This window comes from Eptatretus burgeri, chromosome 1, assembly GCF_056783735.1.
Source record: "Eptatretus burgeri isolate ZD-2024b chromosome 1, Ebu_testis_v1, whole genome shotgun sequence".
Lineage (NCBI taxonomy): Eukaryota > Metazoa > Chordata > Myxini > Myxiniformes > Myxinidae > Eptatretus > Eptatretus burgeri.
In genome coordinates, this window is record NC_140961.1 from 90691347 (window position 1) to 90718846 (window position 27500).

At 42.2% G+C, this 27500-nt stretch overlaps 1 protein-coding gene and 1 long non-coding RNA gene across 2 annotated transcripts in view; one reads left to right on the top strand and one right to left on the bottom strand.

The window, feature by feature from the left end:
* The window catches only part of LOC147034938 (transmembrane protease serine 2-like), a 115691-nt gene extending 109453 nt beyond the window's left edge, over window positions 1–6238 (top strand). Inside the window, exon 13 of the mRNA XM_085891513.1 lies at window positions 4664–6238. Within this exon, the coding sequence (XP_085747639.1) occupies window positions 4664–4675 (12 nt within the window). The 3' untranslated portion in view covers window positions 4676–6238. The remainder of the gene's footprint in view (window positions 1–4663) is intronic.
* Window positions 1–27500, bottom strand: part of LOC147034939 (uncharacterized) — a 202761-nt gene that overhangs the window by 45734 nt on the left and 129527 nt on the right. The gene's annotated exons all lie outside the window — the stretch shown is intronic.

Sequence of the window (27500 nt, forward strand, 5' to 3'; positions counted from 1 at the left end):
CAATGCGAAGGTGCAAATCTGTGTTTTCTGTCAGGAATACAAAACAAATTGCTTTCGAAGTAAACAATTTTGTATCAACACCTTAAAACAAGAGATTCTTCGTCTACAGAGAGGGGATGAGGACCTCAGTGATGATAAAAACCGCCAAATCCTCTGAAAAACAAACTCTGCTTCAGGAATTAGTTCAAGATGTATCGGTGCCTTAGTCAGGCTGAGAGTCAGTGGTTTACTATCTGCATACAAATGTTGTAAGGACTTTTTTTTAAGTTTGAGAAGACAAACAAGGCGAGCCAGCAATTGCTTACTCTTCAGTGGAGTGATGGGCATATTCTGGATGACAATTCAGAAATTGTCCACTTTGTTTGAGTTTATTTTGAGAGTGTGTTTTCCCTTCTGCCAAATGATATGTCTGCAATGCAAAATATTGCAAATAATTCACTGCAGATACATGAGCATCAGCGACATTTCTTGGATGAAAACGTTAGTTTTGTTGAACTGAAAAGTGCTCTGGATGGTGTTGTTGACCATTAGGCTCCTGACTTTGATGGGTTGCCAACTGAACTTTATAAAACTTTTTGGGATATGCTTGGTCCTGCTTTGCTTTCAGTTTTTTTTATACAGTCTCCATAAGGGCTTATTACCCCTTAGGTGTCAACATGCGGTTGTTTGCCTTATCCTCAAGAAGAGGGATCTGCAACTCATACAGAAAAGGCTCCCAATATCTCTTTGTGCGGATTATCAAATATTTTCCAAAGCACTTGCTAACCGTGTAAAGACTGTTTTTAAGCACAGTGATATATCAGGATCAATCGTATTGTGTTATGCACAGATCTATGCACGATAATTTTTGTTGGGTACGAGACTTGTGGGATGTGTGTGAAATTCAACTACATTATACTTGTCTCTTTTTTATTGCTCAGGCAAAGGGATGACTCTGTTAACCATGAATATTTATTTTACATTTTAAAATTATTTGGTTTTGGGCCATCTTTAATTTATTTTGTAACTTTATTATGTAATCACATTTTTAGCTTGATTAAAGTCACTGATGTTCTCTGTCTACTTTTGCGGATTGGGAGGGGAATTTGGCAAGGTTGTCCCTTCTCTGGAATCTTGTACTCTTTGCATCGAGCCTCTTTTGATTCGTTTACGATCTTCTCTTATGGGATTTCCCGTGATTCCATCAGCAAAGCCTGTGATTGTTTCAGCTTCAGCTGATTATGTATGTGCTGCTGTTCCCAAGAACAATGATATTTCTATGTTTTTCGAGTGTCTACGTGTCTACTCTTAAGCATGTACAACACAAATTAATTGTTATAAATGTAAAGCAGTTTGGGTTGGTTGTATGCTCCCTTCTGGCCTTCCATCTCCCCCGATGAATTTGACATGGGTAAAAGAATGTGTGAAGTACCTTGGTGTCCATCTCAGTACCCCGGTTTTGTCAAAAGGAATTGGGATGGTTTGCTCCACAGAATTAACAATAAAATGAATAGAAGGAGAGGAATTTTGTCTGCTTTGTCTTTCAGAGGCCGTGCCTTGGTCATCAACAACCTCGTAGCCCCTCTGCTATGCCATAAGATGATTGTTCTGCAGCCACCTGTAACATTGGTGTCATTGATCCAAAAATGTTTACTTGACTTTTTCTGGGATGGCAAACATTGCCTTGAGCCAGAGACTATTTGCCTTCCACTGTGAGAAGGGGGTCATGGACTTGTGGACATTCTTTGTTGGCTGATGGCATTCTGTATCTCTACTGCTCATCATTTTATATTTCTGGAGGCCTTGCCATGGAAATCCGTTGTGAGCCTCATATTGAAACATGCTGGTATGCTGGGCTACAACCATGAACTCTTTTTCATGCAACTGCAACATATTGATGTCCTGTTGCTCCCTCAAATTATACCAAGGTGTCCTGTATGCCTGGCAGTTCATTTCAATAACTCAGCAAATTGAGATGTATAACAGCAAAAGGTTCCTTCAAGAACCCCTTTTCTACAATGCTCTTTTTTTATGATTGCAATAGGAGCAGCTGGTTCTCTGCAGGATATCTTGAAGGAAAACCTGGCATCATATCTTTGAGGGTGTGTAGCCCAGGTACCACTTGAAGTCCTTCATGTTTTTAGGTCTTGATGGAAAGAAAAACTGCCTTCTGGGCTTCCCTCCCATCCGCAATGGTCAGCGATGTATATTTCACCAATTGTTCAAAGGACTTGTGATATTGCCTCGAGACTCACCCATATGGTGCTGCCTTCCAATGTTTTACTACATCGGTTTAGCGAAACTAATACAGAGGCATGTCCTTTTTCGATGTTCTCTGAAGATCTTTTTCATGCATATGTAGATTGTGCAAGACTCATGTCTCTCTTTGAGTTATTATCACCACTGTTACCTCAGATGAACTTTTCTTTCCCCATGCGTTTTTTTTTTTTAATCTGGATCCGGATCTGACAATTTTTTAAGTGATTCTTCACCATTGAGAGAAAGGATCAAAAATGATATTTTGAATGTTTTTTCAAAAATGTATTGGGCCCGATATGTTCTCATGGATCAGGCGTTGTGTGGCGGAGGTATGCCATCTACCGAGTGCCCTTCTAGTATTCCTCATGTTTCTCAAGCTTAATTTTGAGGTTGTCACTCTGGTAGTTGGGGTTTGGGAAGTATGTGAGCTGTAAGCTGCTGATATATATATATATATATATATATATATATATATATATATATATATATATATATATATATATATATATATATATATATATATATATATATATATATATATATATATATATATATATATATATATATATATATATATATATATATATATATATATATATATATATATATATATATATATATATATATATATCTTGCATAGATCCATCAGTTTTATCATTTTCTTGTTGTTATTGTTGTTGGTAATCGATTTTTGAAATGTGCACCCATTGGTCGAACATCTGCCGGACGTGCCTCATATCTTAGACCCACATTTGTCACTTGACTCTACCCAACACGTGCCATGACAAAATATTATGACCGCTATCTTGGGCCTAAGATATTAGGCCTGTAGGCCTCTGCTGATTAAATACTGCCCGGGTTTGTTGTATCAGATTTCAATTGGCTTTGTTGTGATTGACTGTTATTCATGATGAGGGACCCTGAAAAATGTAATCAAATATTAAAAAATAGAAAGGTTTAATAAAGCCTGTCAGAATGCATGGTATGTCAGAATGCACAGTAATTACGTGACATAAATTACTAAAAAAAAAAACAACAGCATTGCATAGTTTTTGACCAGCCCCATATTGGAGTTAATCAATCTGTGACCGTGTGACAAATAATTTCATTCTGATATAACCATGGTGGAGGTTAACATGGATAAGTGGTGTCGAGTTAATCCTTTAATGCCACAGTAAATGTGTGTTTCCCAAACACGTTGTTAATCTTTTAAAAGTGCTTTAAATGCACATTTCTCTATCGGCCTGTTCCCGGATATCGTTACAGGTTGTGACCACAGGGCAGTCATTCTTGTATTCTTTCTTATTGTCCATCATGTATTTTAATTTTATTAAATTTATTCTTCACTATGTTGCATTCATTCTCTGCTCACAAGAAAATTTACTCAAACACAATTTGGATCATTCATTTTTTCCTGAGTAATTTTTAAGTTTTCACTAGATGACTCGTGAACCCGTTGGGTTCCCCTTGTGACAGCGGTTGAGAAAAAAAACTCATTTAAAAAAAATAAATTAAAAAAAGGATAGCTCCAACGAACAATACCGCTGAGGTTGTTTGCATTTATCAAATAATCCCAAAGAGTACTTGACTGAATCAGGAATTGATTTTTTAATATTTTTTTTTCGTTGCCCGATTTGAACGAAACTTGATATTGCGCATCAATGTGAAAAAAAAAACAGAAAAAAGAAAGTCGAAGAAATTATTTTGCGTAATCTTCGAAACACTTTTATTTATTAATGAACACGGAAGTATGAGATCAAAATGGCGATGTTTATTTTATGATTAAAAATAAATCATTCTTTGTCTATACGAAATGTTTGAGATTTTTAATAAATCATTTGAAGAAAAAAAAAGATAGCTCCAGTGAACTATACCGCTGAGGTTATTTGCATTGATCAAATTCTCCCAAAGAGTACTTGACTGAATCGGGAATTACTTTTTAAATTTTTTGGTTGCCCGATTTGAACGAAACTTGATACTGCTCACCGCAGGAGAATGGTGAGTAATGTGGGCTGAAATTTTTTGCACTATCATGTACCGTTTTGGCTGTATTTCGGGAACATACATACATACAAGATGAGAGTTTTAGTAATATATAGGTTGAATGCGAGTTCAATGCATGGACATGTTGGAGAGCTAAATATAATGGAATCAGTATACTTGTTTTTACAAAAAAAATTGCAGTTTTAGTCTTGGAAACATAATTTCCATCATAAGCATAAACTTATATCACTTTATATGATAAACTCGATATGCATCTGAGCAAAGTGAAATTTCGACCTCAAATGAGTGGCCTTAACTTGAGTCTAATGTATGATACGCATTAGTTTACAGATTAAAAGAGAAAAATGTAAAAGTTATTTTGTTTGTGAAAATGTGCATTTGTTGATAGTTGCTTTAATCTTTTTTCTTTTTTTTTTTCCAGGGAAATGAATAAAGCTTCAAGCAGCTGAAAGACATTTTCGCACTTCTTGGTGTCTGTGTGGTATCGACTATTACATAATATTGAAAAAAATAATGTTGTACATATTATCGTCATTTATTTTTGGTGAATAATTTTTTGGTGAGCACCATAATTTTACACATTTATTAATAACAAATTTATTTATGACACTAACATAAAACTGATGCTCCTTTTCAGAGGGTTAGGTCATTAAGAGTTATTGTGGCCAACTTGTATAATTGCTCCTTAAGATAAACCCCACGAGAAGATAAAGATCCAGGCTTGCTGGTGCAGGCCATTTGAGGCCTCGATCAAAGTCAGCAGGTAAATTGTTTTAGATAACCATTGCCATCGAGTCTGGAATGGAGGTGATCCGTGACATCTGTGGAGCATGGATGCAGCCCATCCTGTTAATCATTTGTGTCTTCTTGGAAACCATTGACATTGCGATTCCAGAAGAAGGAACGTCCATGGCATAATATGTAGCATTTCTAAGTCGCTATCAGGGAAAAGGGCTTGAGACTCTGGAGATGGTGCATGGAATAGAACATACAAGAAAACTATAGATTTTAATCTGTATCATGTTACTAGTTTGCTGTTTGTGTCATGAATACACTGCCAATAATGAATGTGTACAATAATTGCATTTCATCTAGAAACACTATGTTGGCCTATTTCAATAATTGTGGGGTTTTTTTTGTTTCATTTCATAAAGATAGTTCATGGAGTTTTATCGGGATGTAAATGGCAAACAGACTGTAATATATTAATTGATGGGTTTAATGTGGAAAAGGCACTTTATTTACAAAAAGTCAATAAAAGTACAATGAAGCAGAAGGGATACAAAGATAATTACTCTTAAGCACGATAAATAAATCAATGTCTTTCAAATCAGTTTTGAATAGCTATTTTAAAGGCCATTCTTTCTTGTTTAGAGCAAGTGAATTATTAATCATTCCTGTTCATTTTGGTAAATAACCAGCACCATAAATTAGATTGACACTGCTACTTATGTCAAAGCCTGGAAGCGTTGATTGCAATTGCCATAGAGTTTTGTAATAGTTCCAAGAGAAACCGTATGTCATACAAGGAAATTGAAGCACTGGATGCTTGGTGTTATCGATTATTAATTGATAAAGAAACTTGCTTTTCTGTGTAAATGTTGTTATGCAGTAGAAAGCTTTCGTATCAGTTAGAATGAAAAACTATACTTGCTCATGAAGGCCAGTTTATTTCATCCTTCTGAAAAAATAGGGATGGGCTCCCAATCAACCTCAATGCAAAAATACAGAATCTGCTTGAGAAAGTTCAAGTTGTCTTCAGAAACAACATGCAATTGTGAGCTCAGCAACAAGACATAAATACAACATAAAAATAAGTCCATGTAAATTAAACTGGAAGAGTGTGCAGGATCGACCTGGGATTATTTGTACAAATGTTCTATATGATTCAGTACATACTTTTATTCCATGTTTTCTTCATGTACATTTTGAGATTTGGTGTATTTTGCATTGCATTTCAAAGTGTCAACAATAAATTGCTGCTCTTGGATTTGAAGCAATAGTATTTTATTCCATTGTTATAATGGAACATTATTGTTCCATTGATGTTTTTTAATGGCTGGGTGAAGAAGCAATATTGTCCACCTTTAGAATGGAGAAATAAGACTTATGGAACCTGATATAAGAGAACGAAAAATGCTCCTACAGTTTTTGGAGGAGGAGAAATTAAGCTGTTAGGTGATGTTCTTCCCCCTCAAAGCTTTCCGCTCACCTGTTATTTCCACATCAAAGCTTCCCCTCACCCCGTGCCCTCTAAGCTTCCCACTGACACCATTCCCTCAAAGCTTACCCTTCACCCCACCCCCTCCCATCTTAACCTCACCCACCCCTTCTCTATTTTCCCATTATCCACCTCCCTTTAGATTAACCATTGTCCCACCCCCTCTCAGCTTTACCCTCATCCCATTGGCTTCCAGCTTCATCCTTGTCCTGCCCCCTCTCAGAAGCCCCCCCCCCCCCCGGTCCAAAACAATTTCAGCTACCCTCCTGTTCCACACCTTTGGAGTTTCCCCATCGTTCCGCCCCCCTCCCCCTCTCACCTTCCCCTCATCCCAGCTCCTCTCAGCTTCCCCTTCGTAACACCCCTTCTCAGCTTCCCCCAAATCCAACACCCACATGCAACATGCACTTCCAGCTTCTCATGGCTCCACTACCTCTCCTAGGACCTTTACACAGACCTGCACCCTGCCAACAACACCTTCTTTCCTGTCCATAACAGAGTGGACCTGAGACATCTAAGGCTTACTCGTTAGTTTCTCTCCCTGGTTATTGCCTCCTTCAATTTGAAAGGCCTGAACCCCATCCTGGCAGCAGTGTTGCCTTTTACTTCAATAACTCAATTTCTCACTGTCTACGTACTGACTTTACACCTCCCACCTCTTGGTGTAGATTTGCCTGTGATTTCCCCTCTGCTCCCACCTCACACTTGACTCAGTGTTGTCCCATCTTCTAAATAGTGATGACTATATATATATATATATATATATATATATATATATATATATATATATATATATATATATATATATATATATATATATATATATATATATATATATATATATATATATTTCGTGATTATATCAAAATACATATATATATATATATATATATATATATATATATATATATATATATATATATATATATATATATATATATATATATATATATATATATATATACAGTGATATGATCACGAAATATATATATATATACAGTGATATAATCACAAAATATATATATATATATATATATATATATATATATATATATATATATATATATATATGTAGTGATAAATATATATATATATATATATATATATATATATATATATATATATATATCCCTCTCTCTCTCTCTCTCCCTCTCTCTCTCTGCCTCTCTCTCTCTCTGCCTCTATCTCTGCCCCTCTCTCTCTCTGCCCCTCTCTCTGCCTCTCTCTCTCTCTGCCTCTCTCTCTCTCTCTCTCTCTCTCTCTCTCTCTCTCTCTCTCTCTCTCTCTCTCTCTCTCTCTCTCTCTCTCTCTCTCTCTCTCTCTCTCTCTCTCTCTCTCTCTCTCTCTCTCTGTCTCTATCTCTCTCTCTCTGTCTCTCTCTCTCTCTCTGCCTCTCTCTCTCTCTGTCTCTCTCTCTCTCTCTCTCTCTCTGTCTCTCTCTCTCTCTCTCTCTCTCTCTCTCTCTCTCTCTCTCTCTCTCTCTCTCTCTCTCTCTCTCTCTCTCTCTCTCTCTCTCTCTCTCTCTCTCTCTCTCTCTCTCTCTCTCTCTCTCTCTCTCTCTCTCTCTCTCTCTCTCTCTCTCTCTGCCTCTCTCTCTCTCTCTCTCTCTCTCTCTGCCTCTCTCTCTCTCTCTCTCTCTCTCTCTCTCTCTGCCTCTCTCTCTCTCTCTCTCTCTCTCTCTCTCTCTCTCTCTCTCTCTCTCTCTCTCTCTCTCTCTCTCTCTCTCTCTCTCTCTCTCTCTCTCTCTCTCTCTCTCTGCCTCTCTCTCTCTCTCTCTCTCTCTCTCTCTCTCTGCCTCTATCTCTGCCCCTCTCTCTCTCTGCCTCTCTCTCTCTCTCTGCCTCTCTCTCTCTCTCTCTCTCTCTCTCTCTCTCTCTCTCTCTCTCTCTCTCTCTCTCTCTCTCTCTCTCTCTCTCTCTCTCTCTCTCTCTCTCTCTCTCTCTCTCTCTCTCTCATTCCCTCAAATAAATAGACCATTGACTCTTAACCTGGGGGGGGGGGGCATGAGTAATTTCCAGCGGGGGCATGACCCCGGAGAAAAAAGTAGGAATTTCTCTAATTATTTTGGGAATCCTTTTCACAAGTATTTGCATAATATCATGATGAACATTTAAAAAAAATAGCGCCTTTAATAATTTTCGTTTTCTATTCGCTACTCGGCTTACCATTTTGTGCATTAAAATTAATTTAAAAATGTAACATTTACTTAAATTTAATATTAAAATTTATATTTATATTTAATTTTAATATCAAAAAAATTTTTTTCGCAGATTTGCAATACGCATTTCAAACTTAATCATTCGCAATGAGTGCAAAAAAGCGGAAGTATCTTGACGAATATATTCGATTTGGATTTGTGTCCCTCCAAAGGGGTGACACAGAGGGGTGACACTGGGGTACCCTCCAAAGGGGTACCCCAGTGCGTAATATGCTACAAGACTCTGAGCAATGATAGCATTGCAGCCCACATGCTTGGAACACCATTTGAAGACAATGCATCCTGCTCTCGCTGCCAAACCCAAGGCATTCTTTGAAACAAAAAGGCAGTCCTTGAAGCAAGCTCAGATGGACAGTAGTGGAGCATTTCGGCAACAGACTTCAAAGGTTGTTGAGGCTTCCTATGAGATCGCCATGTTGATTGCAAAGAGCAAAAATAGCCATAACATCAGAGAGACTCCCATAAAACCAAGTTTACTGCGTGCAGCAGAGCTCATTCTGGGGAAGGATAGTGCAAACAAGCTTTCCCAAATCTCTCTATCAAACGATACCGTCAAGGGATGTATCGATGAAATGTCTCAAGACATCAAAGATCAAGTTCTCCACCAAGTAAGAGCTTGTCCTGTATTTGCCATTCAGTTGGACGAAACGACTGATGTTGCTCAGTGTTCTCAGCTACTGATGTTTGCTTGTTTCATGTTAGGCAATAATGTAAAAGAGGAAATGCTCTTCTGCCATGTCATGAAAAGTTATACAACAACAACAGATATTTTTCAAGTAGTATCAAACTTCTTCCAGGAAAATCAACTTTCGTGGAACTCGCTGGTTGAGGTGGATACTGATGGCGCTCCGGCCATGCTTGGTTTGCAATCTGGTTTCATAACAAGAGTGACAGAAAAAAGTCCATTTGCTATACAGGAGGTACGCACTGTATCCTTCATCGTGAAGCCTTAGCAACCAGAACTCTACTTGCTGAAATGAGGGACGTCATGAACCTGGCTATCAAGGTAGTCAACTTCATCAAAGCTGGAGCCTTAAACAGTCGTCTCTTCAAACAGCTGTGTGTGGATGTGGATTCTGAACATCAAGCCTCGCTTTTCCACACAAACGTACGATGGCTTTCGAAAGGAAACATGCTTGCACGGCTTTATGAACTATGACAAGAAGTAGAAACATTTCTTGGTTCGAAGCAGAACGCAGATCTCCATGACAAGTTCCAGTCTAAAGGATTTTTGCTCTCTCTATCTTACCTGGTGGACATCTTTGAAGCGTTGAATGCCATCAACCTCAAACGTCAAGGGAAAAACATCAACATAATGATGCACCATGACGTCATTCGAGCCTTCATGGCCAAACTCGACCTCTGGTAATGTCTAATTAAGGATGGAAATACAGGCAGTTTTGTTAACTTGGATTCTGCTCTCATTCACAGTTACCTTGATTCTGAGTTAAAGAAACAAATAATTACTCATCTGACTGAATTGAAAGCAGAATTCATCAGATACTTTCCGGATATAGAGTAGAAGCATGAAGCCTGGAAATTCATTAGGAACCCATTTCAATGTGAAGTGGCTGATATTTCAGACGAAGTGCAAGAGGAATTTCTTGAGTTAAAGTTCAACTCCTCGGCTGAAGAAGACTTCAAAAAACTGGATCTAGAGACATTATGCGTCATGCACCTTCCTCTGTTTACCCTTTCATCTCACATCAAGCTCTTCGGATTCTGACAATGTTTGGATCAACATATCTTTGTGAAGCAAAATTTTCCACGCTCGTTGCTGTCAAGACCAAGTACAGAAACAAGCTGAACGTTGAAGGGGACTTGCGTTGTGCTCTCTCTGGCATTCAACCACACATTAAAGATCTGGTAGCTCAGAAGCAATGACAAGTATCTCTATAAATGTCATCTCATTAAATATGCTGTGTATGTGAATGTTGCTAATACAGAATTATTTGTTCAATTAAAAAACTAAAAACACGCATTTTTCAGTTTTTCCTTATAATTCATGAGGGATATTTCATCATTTTGTTGAATATGTGAGGTGGGGGGGGGGGGGTGGGTGGAGGCAAGGACCAACTACTTGAGGGGGTGTGATGGTTCAAAGGTGAAGAACCACTGACATACCAACATTTAACCACTCATCTCAACTCTCTCTTCCTCAATAGTGGTGATTTAAATTGTCATCATGCCATTTGGCTGGGTGTTGGTATCTCCAGCCATGGCACTTCAGCAAAGGACTTCTATAACTCCATGGGACTGACTCAATCTGTCAACTTTCTGACCTGGATTTCTCCCAATGACAAATTCTCATAAGAACTAAGTTTTGCTGCTCTTGCACATCCTCTTTCTGCTTTATTCACTCTGTCAATTGTTCTCGGCCCTCTTCCATCCCCTTGGAAGTCAGCCAATGTCACCGCATTACAGAAACAAGATGCAAAAACCGATCCCTTTCACTCCAGACCTACCAGCTTCCTTCAAATTTTCAACAAGGTCATGGAATTCATCATCATAGTTGACATAAAATGCTCCTTTTTCTCTAACAGCTCATTTCCAATCATGAATTCAAATTCAGAGCAGGTAACTGTTGATTCATATTGAGCTTCCTTTGATAGGTTGTGTGCTTGCATTTGAGTCGCCTGTTGCTTCCATGAACTTCCACTCAACTTTGTTGTCTATCAAGTATCTGTCGATAGATACTCTTGTTCATTTCCTTCAGGACATCATTAAGCACATTTTGATCCCCGACAAAGTTGCTTCTACAGTCAGTTGGATTGCCCGGTGCTGCTAACTACCATTGTTAACCTCAAAGCCAGCTATCTTGGACATGCTGCTTCTACTCTCCCAAAAATATATGGATGCCTTAAATGTCAGACGTGAGATCAGGGCTGTCTCTCTACACATATATTGAGCTTTTGATACCTTCTGGCACCCCACCTTTCTCTACAAACTCTCTGCTTATGGCATGCAAGGACAACTCCACTCTTGGGTTACTGACTCCCCCTACTTTCGTACCCAAAGTATGGTTCTCAATGGAATCCTCTCATCTCTTCTCCTTGTCAAGGCTGGAGTGCACTCAGGGGAGTGTTCTGGGCCCCGTTCTATTTTGATTCTTTATCAATGATCTCTCTCACTCTGGAAAATCCTCTTTATCTCTTTGCTGATGACTCCACCCTCTGCCTTGACATCCTTCATACTTCACGTAGGCATGCAACCTCTTATCTCTCTTCAGACCTTGACAGAATTACAAGGTGATCAAAAACTATTATAAAAACTTGGAATGTGTCTCAATCCTGACCTATCTCTATCTCTATCTCTATCTCTATCTCTATCTCTATCTCCTCTCCAAAAGAATCATATGGAAAACCCTCCCTTCTCCTTTCTCAACTTCCATCTAAAAGGAATACAGTCACTACAAACTCTTGGGTCTCATTCTCAGTCATGATCTATCTTGGGAAAATCCACATTTCAAAGTTGACTTCCAAAGCCATCGCTGACAGAGTATCCTCCATCATGCAAGGTCCTTTCTTGCACACCTGAACTCCTATCCACCTGCAAGACCTTCATCCACAGCTTGATGGAGTACTGCTCTCCCTTCTGAGATGGCTCCCCTGCCTCACACCTTGCTTAACTTGACACCGTGGAAACAAAGGCCTTGAAGATCACTGGAATCTCCCCTGATGAAACAGTTTACGGGCCTATCATTTTGGCATCACAGACAGGTCTCTGGTCTCTCTGTCTTCTACTGTCTTCTTTCTTGTGTTGCACCCTCTGCTCTTTCTGTTCTTTGCCTCCCCTCTCCTGCTGTCGTTTTCCGCAGGGCACCTGTGGTCCACCATCAACCCCATTCTGGTGAAACTCCCAAAATCCAGAATCAATGCTCACCTTCACTCATTTGTTCCTCATTTTTTTCCTTCCTGTGGAAGCAACTTCCACATTTTCTTCAATCTCATATTTTGCTCTGTTCAAGAAAGCTATTCACCACCATGTCAGATCCTCCCCACATCCCAAACCATGATATTTTCTACCCCTATTAACCCTCCCCAAGCCCACCTCTTTCTAAATTTCCTGTCTTTCCTTCCTGGGAGATTGTTTCCTGGGAGCCATGCATCCTCCCCTAACTTTCATTCTTCCCTGCATCCCTGAATTGTCCAAGTCTCCCTGTATTTTGTCTCTCAACCATGCTGTTGGTGTTCCCCCCCCCCCCTTTCTGCTGTTCCTTTTGTTCTGTTATGTCCTTATCCATTTTATGTTCTCGCACTTCCACGAGCCTCAACTTTGCAATTCAAAATGATCGACGTATCTGTGGGGAATACAAACAACAGAGGCTTGGAAAACACTGTGTTCATTGACTCAGATTTGCCATCTGGCTTTAAGGATTTTCAGCATTGGCATTCTGGATTGCTGCTCGAGGGAATATTCACAAAGAAAGAAGCCGATGGTCAAGATGTGTTGCAGACCCCCATCGTTATTCTACCTTGTGGAGATTTATATTCATCATCATTTTCCATATTGTCTTGATCTTCATGTCCATCCATCCCTTTGATGTGTGTTTTTTTACCTCTGCCACAGTAGGTCAAGGAGGTTATGTTTTCACCCCCTTTCTGTCTGTTTATCTGTTTGTCTGTGTCTGTATACAGGATATATCAAAAAGTGGTGGATGGATCCATATGAAATTTTGTGGACAGGTTCGGTGTGAGACGAGGACAAACTGTTTAGATTTTGATGAAGATCTGGATCCGGATCCGATGACGAGAATTTTTTTCAGTGATTCTTTAGCATTGAGAGATAGGACCAAAAAAGATATCTAGCACGACATCTCAAAAAGTTGTGTAAGCATTCAGATGAAACTTTGTGGACATGTTTGATGTGTAACAAGGAAGAAATGCTTCAATTTTTATGAAGATCCGGATCCGGATCAAGATCTGATAATGTTTTGACGTGATTCCTCTCCATTAAGAGAAAGGGCTAAACTAATATTATAACACGATATCTCAAAAAGTTTGGACGCATTCAGATGTAACTTGGTGGACAGGTTGGGTGTGTGACCAACGACAAAATTATTTTGGTGAAGATCTGGATCCGGATGCAACTACTGGAATTTTAAAGTGATTCTTCACCATTGAATAGATCGGGCTCAAAAACGACATGTTGCATGATATCTCAAAAATGTATTGAGCATGATATATTCTCGTGGATCAGGAATTACAGGGCGGAGGGATGCACTCTGCCGAGTGCCCTTCTAGTTCAAAATGTTGTGGACGTTTTCCGACGAAACTTCATTGACATGTTGGGAGTGTCACAACAACAAATTGTTGCTATTTTGGTGAAGATCCAGATCTGGATTCCAGAATTTTTAAAGTGATTCTTCACCTTTGAGAGATCGGACCAAAAACAATAGAGCACGATATCTCAAAACGTTGTGGACGGATGATAACAAAACTTGGTGGATGAGTTGGGTAGTTGGCAAGAACAAGCCAATTAGATTTTGCTTCAGGTCAGGATGCTGATCCGACCTATCAATGGGATAGAAAACATAAATTGCTCAGCCTGATGGAGGTATGTGCTCTTCTGAGTGCCATTCTAGTTACAAGACTGTTGATTAACATCGCAGTTTTGTATGAAATTACATCTATTTGTTTCATTTATCCGTGTTTGATGATGCATTATAGCCTGGTGTTGACTTAATGGTTAGGGTGGCAGGCTTGGGATCCTTAGGTCCTGAGTTCAAATCCTGCTCGGCAATTGAATTATTACCAGGTGGGGTTGACTCAACCTGTCATCCTTCTGAGGTTGGAGAAATGAGTACCAGCTTGCTGGGATCATTGGGCCATTCGAGTATCCTGTGTCAGAGTGGCGACCTGTCCATGATTGTGCCCAATAGCTCAGGAGATTGCTTAGGCAGCACCAACACTCTGCATAGAGTGTGGTCCCAATGGATGTATGGATGGATTATGCATTTTCTTAAATTTGCAGAGGCCCCCTGTTGAGTAATTAAATTGAATGTCCAATAAAGTAACGTAAGTTAGTCTTTTGAACTTGTGGTTCTTACCATCTGCTGAGACCTCTCCTGGGCAGACGGCATGATTCATTCAAAGCCAGCGATAGACTGGATATCCTCCATCATGCCACATCATTTCTCAGTCACGATGAATTTTTCACAGCTAATAAAGCTTTTGTCTGTTGCTCAATGGAATACTGTTCTCCCCCTCTTGGTGGTTACCTTGACTTTACACCTCACATTCTTGGATGCTGTGGAATCATTGTTCTCAACATCATCGGCATCTCCCGGGAAGAAGCATAAGCACAGGGCACATGTCTTTCTCATCAAAGACAGATAATGTGGTCTCTCTATTTGATCACTTCCCTTCTACTTTTGATCCCCCTTGCTATTTTTAGCTGATGTCCAGATTTTCATAGATGGGGTGTTCTTGTTATCTCCATTTGAGGGTTTTAGGAGGTGGGAGGGAGTTCTCTCAGAACTCAATATCTCCACCTCCTATTTTTTTGGTAAAGGATTTTGATTCACAAACCAAACTGTGAGGTTTCTTTCTCATAGCCTCGTTCCAAGGACTCTTTTTAGAATCTTCACTGAACCTCTCACAGCCTCCACTTGTAGCTCATTTATAGTGATATTCCCCAAAATGATTTTAAGCACTCAGCAAGGGGTTTCTTTATCATTCCTGTCGCTCCGACTGTCATTGGTAAAATTTCAGCTTTCTTCAATTTCCAAATCCTCCACCTCATTTTTTAGATCCTGGTATTTGGTCATTTTCCTGGTTTCTGTAGGCATTTAGTCCGAAGTCATTGGGAACTGAAGTCCGATCAACAATGCTGACTTTTCCTTTTTGTGTTTGAGCACCATGTCCAGATGCAATGCTTTGTTTGTAATGTTCACATTTGAGAGGATCATCTTCTCACATGTGAGCATTACTTGTTCATTTTTGAGGATCAGATGTGGTTTGTGTTTCCATGATTATTCTGGGAACTGGATGTTGAAGTTTTTACAGATGCGCCAGTGGATTACTCTGCCGATGCTGTCATGTCTTTCAGTGTACAGCTGTTCTGACATGAGTTTTTTTACATCCTGAGAGAAGGTAACTGGTACTTTCTGTTTCTTTTCTGACAAAACCTGCATTTGTCCGATTGGCTCAATCCCACCAGTTTCTTCAAAAAGATTAGTGTAATGTCTGTGGTCTTGGGCATTGATGATGACTCGTTCTCCATCCCAACTAATTTGACCTCTTGTGAGCCATTCCAAAGAACCTTCCTCTTCGATCCCTATCCTTTCAAGCTCTTTTTTTTTTTTTTTTACCTTCCTGCTCTTTTGTCATTCTCCAATTTCTCAAAGTAGATCTGCTGATATTTCTTTTTGGTGTTTTCTTTTTTTTTTCTTGCAATCATTTGGGCTGTGTTTGTTTCTGTTTCATTTTCCTGTGTCGTATCCATAATTTGCACCTGTTTTTTGGAAATTTTTTGTTAAATGGATTAAGGATCCCTTTTCTGGTCCGTTGTTTTCTTGCTCATATACAAATGTCATCCGATAGTCAGTTGAGATTTTGACATACTCTGCGAGTCCGACACACGTTGTTCTGTGCACTCAGTTAAGCTCCATCAAACCACCTTCTCCCTTCCACCTTTGTAAGAACAACATCGGTATGCATTGGTTTTTGTGGAATATCTTGTGACTAGTTAGAACTTTCCTTGCTGTGATGCCTCGATTGTTGTTCTCCAATTGTGGCCAGTTTATAATTGCACAGCTATATTGGAATACCGGCAATGCAAGTTGGTTTATAGGTTTGGTTTTGTTTCTTGGGGAGAGGGACGACTTCAGAATTAGTCTTATTCTGCAGATGTACACTTTGCTGATTATTTTATACATTGTTTTGTGTTGTATATAGGGGCCTTCTTCTATTCCAAAGTATTTGTAGGATGCTTTCTTTTCTAGTTCCTGTATTGTTGTGCTTTCATGGATTGAGATTTTGTCTGTTCTTTTTGTTTTTCCTTGTACAAATGTGAATTTGCCAAGACCAAACTCCAATCGGATGTCCTCCGATTACTGTTTTAGTTGAGCTGCCAATTTCTTCTCATTTGGGACAAACTTTTAGATCATCCATGTACAGTCGGTGTATAACCTTTCTTGTTTCTTTGGTCATTTTTCTGTTGCATATCAGATTGTATCGATGTCCTTGTTCGTTGATGAGGTTACTCAGTGGGTCCAGAGCCAGACAAAACAAGAGGGGGGAAAGACTGCCACCTTGTAAGATACCACTTTGTATCTTTACTGCTGGGATTTCTATCTTTCCTTCCACACAAGGCAGTATCCATAGGAGTTGTGTTCCATAGTGTCATTGCTTTCTCAATTAGTGTGACTATCTGGGGGTCAATTTTGCATGTTCCATGCATTTTATAATCCATGAATGTGGGACACTGTCAAAGGCTTTTTGTAGATAAGACTTTTTTTTGTTTTGTAGGCTGTAGATAAGTAGGTTTGTCGGAGCCTGCAGTTTCGAGTTTGGTTTAATTTAACAATAGTTGGTCTATTGTTCCATAACATCTCCTTACTTGTGTCTTCAACTGTTTATTGTTGTTTATTCGATGAAAATGTGGTCTTTGCTTGGGTGATATTCATTTGTCTTCCTCTATTTTATTAGCTAGCTCATCTTCTGACCTATCCTGTTCATTGTCAACCTCCTCTTCCTCTTATTCATTCTGTTTTCCATTATTTTACTCCTCGTTGTGATCTATCATTGTTGCTGTTATTTGTTTTGTTTGCAAAGGTGCTATTTGATCTGAGTAAACTCAAGTTGATCTTTCTCTCGGGATGCTGTTGCAGCATTTCCTCTTTTCATTCTCTGGCCCTGTTGTAGGGTTTTCAGTTTTGTTTCTTGATTCAATGCTATAAACTGTTGCCCAATTTCTGTTTCTGATATTGTGATTAAATTAGAAATCTCATCTGTTTCTGTTTTCCTCTCTTGTTATATATTCTGTGTCTCCCCAGTAAGTTCTGTTGGCTGTTCCTTTTCTTTGGGAGCTTGTACTCTGGGAATCTCATCCCAAACATATGTCCCATCATTCCATTTTGGCATTGGTGGTAGTTTGGCATTTATAGTTGACCAGTCATTTCTTATTGTCTCGTCAGTTTTTTAAATATTTTTTTCTTAGTTCCTCCTTTGTGAATATTTTCTTTTTAAGGATATTGTTTTTCTTTGAGTTTAAAGTTTCCCGATTAAAATTATCCTTATCAAGGCGTAGTTCAGATTATCTGTTCCCAGGTATTCGCACTTTCTTTCCTCATGCCTTTTCGTCTGGCAGATTCCATTACCTATAGTAATGTCCATTTTTCCTTCTTCGTCCAGATTTTCTTTTTGACACTGATTCGTTATTTTGGCTGTAGGGCCTTGGCTGCTTGACAGGGGTCACCGATGGCACTCAGAGGAGATGATGCAGTCATCTTTGCGGACACATTAAATATCCTGACCAGGGCCCTCAATGTGCTGAATAGGGAGATTGAGTCAATGGGTTTATGGGTTTCCTTGGTCAAAACTAAGATCCAGGATTTTAAAGACATATTGGATGCTGCTATCATATTTTACCTGTTTGTGGTGAGGATGTTGAGGTCACAGAGAGATTTACTTACCTTTCAGTGATATTCAGGTCTCCGCATGTTGTGAGCCAGAGGTCGATGGACATCTGGATTGGCCATGGTGAGTCATGGATTCACTGGATCGTGGGGTGTGGCACTGTTGGTACCTATGCAGAATGATGAAAGTGCAAGTCTTTATGTCCTTGTTCTCTTACAGTCCTGCTCTATGAATGTGACACTTGGACTCTGACCAATGATCTGAGATGGAGACTTAACCCCTTCAGTTCCAGTTCTCTTCGTAAAATCCTTTGCTATCACTAGTCAGATTTTGTGTCCAATGAGTGGTTGCTGAGGGGAGCTCAGTTGAGATTTTTTTTTACCTGTATAGTCTGTTAGTGTCAGCTGTGGCTGTATGGACATGTGCCTCGTTTTCCTGACACTGATCCTGCTCACCAGATTCTCTCAGCGAAGGAGCCTCATGAGTGGAGGAGGCCAGCAGGTCAACCACATGCCTCGTTGTTGCAGCAAGTTGACCGACATGTCAAGGAGATGGGGTTGGGTCAGGCATCTGCTTGGGGGATGGCCAGACAGAGGCCCCTGGAGTACCAGCAGAAAGTGGATGCAGCAACGCACTTCTCCTGTGCATGCTTCCATCCCTGACCTGACAGGCATGTTCTTCCATGTGGCCATGCTATCAGTCCATGCTGACAAATTTCAAGTCTCCCCACTTATCACACCAGAAGGAAAATCAAAATAAAGCACCTATCTATTTCCATGGACGGAATCAATGTATTGCTGATTAAAGTTTGTAAACTGCAGTGAAAAGCAAGTATTTCTGCATGTTGAAGAATTATCAAGAATCTGACATTTCTGGCATCAACCCTTTGTCAGAGCAAAGTGCCACACTTTTGAAATAATACAGAATAAATGTTATTGAGCCAAACAGATTTCACATCTACTATAATAAATATATCTTATGTGGCTTATGTATTCTTATGTCAGCAAATCTTATATCAGCAAATCTTATATCAGCAATATTCACTTGTCGATTGGTGGCAGCATTGACCAATTGAGTGTGCCCATTTTTCCCTTCACTCGCATATTGGTCATGGCACTTATGTGATCACAATATTGATCATTATAGTGCATAATCATTATCACATGCTTTCCTTGCCTCATGTTGCTTCACTTCTCACAGCAATGATTACAGTATTGAGGAGTATCAGATGGACCTGGCATTTCCCCGTGTTGTTCAACTCCTGTTAGCATTTTGAAGAAATCAAATTTGGTTTTTTTCTGTTTTTTTTGTGGGGGTCTAAAACACTTCTCTACACCCACAAAGGAATGAGTGGGGATCATTCAATATTACCTTTCAGCTTTCACGATCAGGGTTTTTGCGATCGGCTTTCGTGAAAAGGCCGCCAGGAAGGCAGGAGGAACTGCATGAGGGGAGTCGGTGATCGATTTTTATGAGGAGGTGATCGACAGGTTCATCCGGAGTCCAGTGACGGAGCCTCTGACTGTCCCTACTCACGGTACGGCTCGACACTTCTTGTGGTCCCGTCGATCTGCATGCGGAGCCCAACACCCTGATTTGGCCTAATCTGGTGAGCAGGCCAGGCCTGGATTTGTATGCTGGACCTTGTGAAAAGCCAGCTGGAGCACACCATGGATCTTCCGCTCTTGTGCCGTCGACCTTATGGGGGCTGAACGCGCTGACGCTGGTGCACAAGTGGTGCCGGGAGAAGGAGTACGAGTGCCATTTTGCCACGCTGCATGCTCGAGCTGGGTGCTCGAATCCATTGACATCGGCTTGTCACGAGCTGCATTCCTGCCTTTGACACTTTTCCTCTCGTCTATGAGGCATCACCAAGTACTCTGTGTCTTGTCTGCATGTTGTCTCAGGTTTATCTCGCTAGGGTTCCCTTCGAAACCTGTAATCCGTAGCTCCCTAGTTAAGAGCGGGTTACAGATTAATTATAACATTGTCGTGAATGTTTTACTTGTGTCGTGTTCCCGGCAGTGTCCCCAATAAATCTGGCTGATTCATATGAAAGTTGCCGCATTGAGTTTATTCGTGCCGTGCTGAGGAACAATTCAACCGATTTGTATTTAAAACCAAAATGGTTACGGACTGGCAGACTTCGCTTAGTTTCTGACAAACCCAGTCTGTAACCGGGGTCTATTTCCCCAACTGGCAAGGCACAGGTATATTTTGGTATCGTGATCTGTGGCGCGTAACCTGAGACCTGTGCCGAGCCAGCCGGCGTTATAACCCCGGAGACGGCGTTGCTGTTAAGTGATGCCGAATCTTCAACATTTGGCTGTCAAGAGTAGGGTGCGAATCCCGCCACCGTCGAATCCTTTAATGTAAGTATATATATATATATATATATATATATATATATATATATATATATATATATATATATATATATATATATATATATATATATATATATATATCTGCAGAAGTAGGTATACAGTAATGAAAAACAAAACGTGTGCACAAAACGAATTTTATTAATTGTACGAGCATATCAAAAAAAACATACTAATAATAAACATATCAATAATAAACATTAATCCCTCAAATGTTCAAACTGTTTGCTCCTGGCATTCACACACTCCACTATAATCCTTACTGAAAACCTACTTTTGCAGATATATATATATATATATATATATATATATATATATATATATATATATATATATATATATATATATATATATATATATATATATATATATATATATATATATACGGATTTCAGAATCCGATCCGATGAATGCATACAAACCTCCAGGTCCTCAGAGAGTTGTATCCCTGAATGCATTTCCAGGATGGACCTTTCCCCATTTCTGGTGGTATTCTAAATGTGATGCGTTGAGAAGGGTAAATAATAGATTCCATCTCTTGAAGAAAGCTCCTTTTTCACTTTATGACAGACACATTCATGCACGTGCGATAGCTGTTAGCCCAACAGAGGCTCAGCACTCACCTTTTTCCATCGATGTTTGACACCCCGTTCATCAGCTCCATGGATGCTAACTGGCTGTTTTTCATATCTGGCTGAAAATTGAGGTGATGATTGTTGTTGACGTTTTATGAGCACTTCACATTGTCGCTCGGTGATTCTGACAAATGGCTGCTTTCTGCGGTTCATCCAGCACCATAGGCATGGCCTAGTGGGACAGGAATGGTCACGGGATGGGCGGTTTGTCACGAGCAATGATTTGCAAATGGGGCAAGGTGGATTTTGCTGGAGTCTCTGCCTGCCCAGACGGGCCGCCTATAAAAAGAAGATGAGAGGTCCATTCTTGACCATTCAGGTGGCGATGGCTTTGAGAGTTAGTTGGCGTCAGTGAGTCGGCATCAGTCAGATGGCTTTTCCGGTCAGTCGACAACCAGTCAGTTGGTGTCAGTCATTCAGCCAGTCAAACAGCTATTCTTGTCGATTTCCAGTCAGACGGTTGCTTCGGCGATATCCAGTCAGACGGCTTTTCCAATCAGTCAACCATCATTCCGTTGGCGATAGCTGGTTGCGGTTCTGACAGCATTGAGAGTATTTCAGTCAGTTGCAGTCAGTCAGTCCACACCAGTCAGTTGGCGCCAGTGAGTTGGTCACAGCCTCAGCACCCTTCAGCTTCTCACAGTTCCTCGCAGTGCCTAACAGCTTCTCACAGTGCCTCACAGCCCCTCACGGCTCCTCACAGTGCCTCATAGTTCCTCACAGTGCCTTACAGTGCCTCACAGTTCCTCAGCACTTCACAGTATCTCACAGCTCCAAACAGCTGTCATTCGGTTATGGCTCCTGGTGGCTCCAGGCGGTGGGTGACGCTCGGACCATTAATGCTCGTTCTGCTTGAGACCTGCTCTTGGCATACCTGATTCTTGGATGCCCTGGTTCCTGGTGGTGATGAAGTGACTTTGATTGGCGGTCAAGCCTAATTGTGAGTGTGTTCACGGCAAGGCTGGGCACTGGCAATGGACAAGGCACGCTCACACATTTCAGGACGTTTTTATTTGACGTACGACGACTTCCATTTGGTGAGCGAGACGGTTTCTCTCCCCCCCCCCCACCCAAATGATCTGCTGGGTACCCTTGTCTTGTGTTTAATTGGTAAGTAAAGCATGGAGATAAGCATCTACTCTTTGTCCCTTTTTCTCTCAGTGCCCAATTGATTATTTATTTGCTTATGATTATTTTGATTGATTTTTATGTATTTATTTTCTTATTAATAAATTGCTTTCTTCATGATCCAACCTGCCCCTGCTTGTCCTTTCCTTCCATTGATCAAGCATTGTCTGAACCTAGATAGACAGGGAGGTAATTACCACACAAATTGACCTGTAATAGTCAGCATGCACCAGCAGTTAAACGCTCGGCCACCCAAATTAAGATCTAATCAAGATAAGATTGGTGCTTTGCCGAGGGCGCGCTCCCCATTCAGTTAACCATATGACCTCGAGTTAAATGACAAAATTAGACGGTGGACACTGGAACTCGTGGTTAACTGAGTGGCATTCGTGGTTCTAAAGCAACCCAACGAAGTTAATCATCACGAAGTTAATCATGAGTGGTGGCCCCAGGTCCGGCTCTTCTCAGGACACACGGGGATTAAACCCGCTCGTAATACACTCGGTACCCATGACCGGAACAAACTGGTGTCCGGGAGTGGGAGATTTTTCGAACCCCTTGATCAATAAATTGGTGTCAGGTAGTCGACCTGCGATGCGCTTCATGCACCTCAAAATTCAGAGCTGTTAGCCCAAAATTTTGTTGAATTTATTGGTGCAGACAATGGTGGACCAACACGGGCAGGTCCTGGTGGGCCATGTGGATGATGTAAATATGGATAAGGAATCGATCCAGGACCCGCATGAAGTCACAATGGAGGGTGAAGAGGAAGCAATTGGAGAGATGGGAAATAATTCCCACCCTCGGCCTCAGGAAAATGCAGTGCCGATGGTGCAGAATGCTGGGTTATCGCAGCCAGTGCAGCCCGAGAATGACTCAACGTTGTTCATGAGACAATTAATAGCACAAATTAAAATGATGATCAAAGATAAAGCACAAATAAAAATGATGAGCGAAGAAAACAAGGCACCAAAAACTATGATGGACCAAAACATGAGCAGAAAAATGGATGTGATGGGCGATGAAATCAAAAGGGAGATGAGTGAAGTGATGGGCAGAGAAAGCGATGGGCAGAGATGCTGAGAGAGAGTGAGCCGGAATGTGCGTGAATGGAGTGTGATGGTGAGCGAGAAAATGTCATTCAGGCATCGACTCAGACAGGAGTAGTGGGTCGTTGGACAGATGGGAGACATGTGTCCCCCATGCATGGTACAACGTGTGTACCCAGAGTATTTGCTCCAGAATCGGTCCCGTATGGACCGGCGTATGGGATTCGAACCCTTGGAAGCCGTGTGGTGCAGCTCACACTGTATGATGGCAAGAGCGACCTGAGGGCGTACTTGGCGCAGTTCGATCAGGTGTGTAGGGGTAACAGTTGTGGCCCGGACGAAGGTGGGATGCACCTTGCAGCAGCACTGCGCTGTGTGGCGGCCGAGGTTCTTACCACCCTTCCCCCTGGGGCCATTATGCTGGCAAGCCTCCGTTCTGCTCTAAACAACCGATTCGGCAGAGAACAGCAGAACAAGCTTGCGACAACTCAGCTCTCAAACTGAAAAAGGAAACCCCAGGAGTCCATTGGGGGAATTGGCTCAAGACAATTGGCGCGCAGTCGGGATCACATATGCGGACATGGCAGTGTCTGTGTAGGAAAGACTGGTGCTGGACCATTTCATTCAGGCCCTGTTGGGGACTGACTGTGGGGCTCAGCTGGCCATGTGGCGCCCACCCACCATGAGTCAGGCGGTTGATGCCACAGTAGGCTATGAAGCGGCAAGGCCCCTGACTCGGGGAGGGGGGGGTGCCGCCCGGTAGCGATATGACAGGTGGGCCCGACGAACAGCGGCGGGTCCACGAGAGGAGCATTCCCTGAAAGGGGCGCGGGCCTGAAGAAAATGGTTCAGGGCATGGTAAACCACCAGTTGGCAAGGTATGGACCATGGCAGGTGGCTCTGATGATGGCACCCGGTAGGCCGCCAATAAATGCACAAACACAGAATTGGGGGGGGGGATTCGGAGTATCGGAGGCAGACACCTTTCCAGGTAAGTTGTTACAATTGTGGTCTGACTGGTCACCTGTCGCGGGACTGCAGAGCATCACGCAGGGATAGACCGCTATCCAGGAAGGACAACTCCACACTGTATGGACCGGACGAGCCAGCCCTCAACACCCTCCCCCCCACCCCACCAGGGCCCGGAAATCTAGTATGTGCCGGCAATGTAGGGCCATGTTCGGCTGTGGTTGATGGAAAAGTGCCCTCATCAATGCGACAGGTCATTTGTTGTGGCCAAATTGTCATTGGTAGTTTGACAATTGGGTGTAAAATTGCCGGCGTAGGAGTAGACACCGTGGTGGACACAGGAGCAAGCGCCACGATTGTCAGCCCTGTGATCCTTGATTTGAGCATAGATGGCTGGAATGATATCCGCTGTCTAGAAAATTATAGCCTGCAGCTGGCTACCGGGCCATCGGCTCCCATCATAGGGTATGGCTCTGACCCCTGAAGTTCAATTCATGAAAAAAAGAGAGCAGAGGTTTGGGTGGTGGAGGTGTGTGACCCATGTCCAATCGGGTTGGATTTGTTAACCGCCACCGAATGTAAAATTGATCTGCCCAGGGTATCATGCAGTTGGGTTTCGAAGAGCTGCCACTAGGGGGTGTGAGCACTGACAAGAATGTGGAGCAGGAGGCTCCCAATCCAGTGACCATTTCCCCGGGTGCGGGAGGCGATAGTCCCGGCATGATGGTGGGCTCACCCAACCTGGCGGGAACCCTGTGGTCTGTTAGAGCAGCTGGTGGGGCTATCAATCCCAGGTTTAGTCATGGGCCGTACCCTTATAAATACTGACAGGCCTGTGGTGGCCACCAGGGTAATTAATGTTAGCACAGATCCACACAATATAGGACAGGGCACGAAGATGGCAGACTGCACCCCAGTTATTAATGTCGCAGAGGTGAGGGATGAGAACATTTGGCTGGATCGACCCCAGAGGGCATCTCCAGAATGTGATAGGAATTGGCCCGATCCCATTTTTAAGATGGTAAACTGGAGTAGTGCAGATTTGGAGAAAACCCAATGGGAGACATGACACAAACGAATTAACCAGCATTTAAGAATCTTCTCTTTGTCTCCCGAGGATATTGGATGTACCGGCCTGGTGAAACATCAGATCAACACCTGTGAGGCCCGGCCTATTCGTCAGCCTGCCCGATGGCTCCTTGGAACAAGAGGGAGGAAGCTGACGAGCAGGTGTCATTGAGTCCTCGGAAAGTCCTTGGATATCACCTGTTGTGTTGGTTAAAAATAATCACACATTTCTGCGTGGACTATCCCCAGCTAAACAAAGTGACACTCAAAGACTCCTATCCTCTGCCAACAATTGATGATACCCAAGATGCCATTTCAAGCTGAAATTGGTTCTCGACTTTGGATCTCAACAGCGGGTACTGGCAGGTGGAGATGGACAAGACAAGGAAGGAGAAAACGGCATTTTCTCCAGGGAAGGGACTGTGTCAGTTCACTGAAATGCCATTTGGTTTGTGTAATGCCCCTGCCACCTTTGAACGATTGATGGAGCGTGTACTGTGTGCATGCCATGGCAAACATGCCTGGTGTACCTGGATGACGTCTTGTGCATGCTAAAACATTCCCCCAGCCCATTCCTAATTTGGACCAGGCGTTTGGGTGCCTCAGACAGGCAGGGTTAAAGTTGACCCCAGAAAAATGTTCCTTGTTTGCAAAGGAAGTGGTCTATCTCGGTCACGTGATAGGTTGCAAGGGGGTGAAGACCGACCCAGGTAAAGTCAATGTGGTAGAGGAGTAGCCCGAACCGATTAACATCAAGGAGGTGCGGTGTTTTTTGGGGACTCTGCTCCTACTATCGGCGCTTTGTGACAAAATTGCAGAGATAGCCAAGCCCCTTCACCAGCTTACGGAGAAGGGGACGAGGTTTAATTGGACACGGGAGTGCAATGATGCCTTCCTCAAATTGAAGGTGTGTTTAACATCCGCACCCGTTCTCGCATTTCCCACTGATAACAGGACCTGTACCCTGGACACGGATGCGAGCCAGGAAGGATTGGGCGCAGTTTTGTCTGAGATGTAGGAGGGTGTGGAAAGAGTGATCACGTATTACAGTCGGGCCACGAGTCGGCCCGAGCGAAAATACTGTGTCGTTCACAAAGAGTGATTGGCTATGCTGTCTGCCATGAACCATTTCTGCCCGTACTTGTATGAGCGGAGATTTTCGGTTCGAACTGACCATTCCTCCTTGCAGTGGCTCTTATGGTTCAAGGAACACGAGGGCAAAATTACAAGGTGGTTGGAAAAGGTTCAGCAGTACGATTTCAGTGTGACCCATAGAGCCGGGAAGGCCCATGGGAATGCCGATGCACTCTCTCGACGCCCTTGTCTGGGAGAAAACTGTAAATTCTGTACATGCCATGAGGACAGGGACCAATTGGCAGACCCCTCCCATAATATCTTCGTCCGTGCAGCCCGGGTGGCTGGGCAAGCCTTGCCACTGACCGCAGATGAGGAACTTGGAAAGTTGGCTTGGAGCACGGCCCAGTGGGAAGTTCCCGCATTGGGGCCGGTGTACAAATGGGTCCGGGCAGGGAAGTCACCCCCCTCTTAGCTCAGACAAAGGCTTACTGGGCTCAGTGGAAGACCCGAGAATTGAAAGATAACATCTTGTATCGCAAGTGGGTGGAAATTCCCTTCCAAATAACTTCCTGGCTAATTATAGTTCCAGACCAATTTAAAACACAATTTTACAAGAGTTGCGTGGGACCCGCCCCGGCGGCCATTTGGGCAGGACGAAAACAACATCTCAGGCCCGCCGGAGGTTTTATTTGGTGAATATGGGGCGTGATATACAGGACTGATGTTGAGCATGCGAGACCTGCACTGCTAAAAAGGGACCCACACAGAGGATGTGGGCCCCCTCCTTCAATTCTATCAAGTGTGGGTCACCCTTGAGCGGGTGGCTATAGACATCTTAGGACCACTGCCCTGCACCCACCAGGGAAATAAATATATCCTCGTGGTTATGGACTATTTCACGAAGTTGCTGGAGACCTATGCGCTCCCC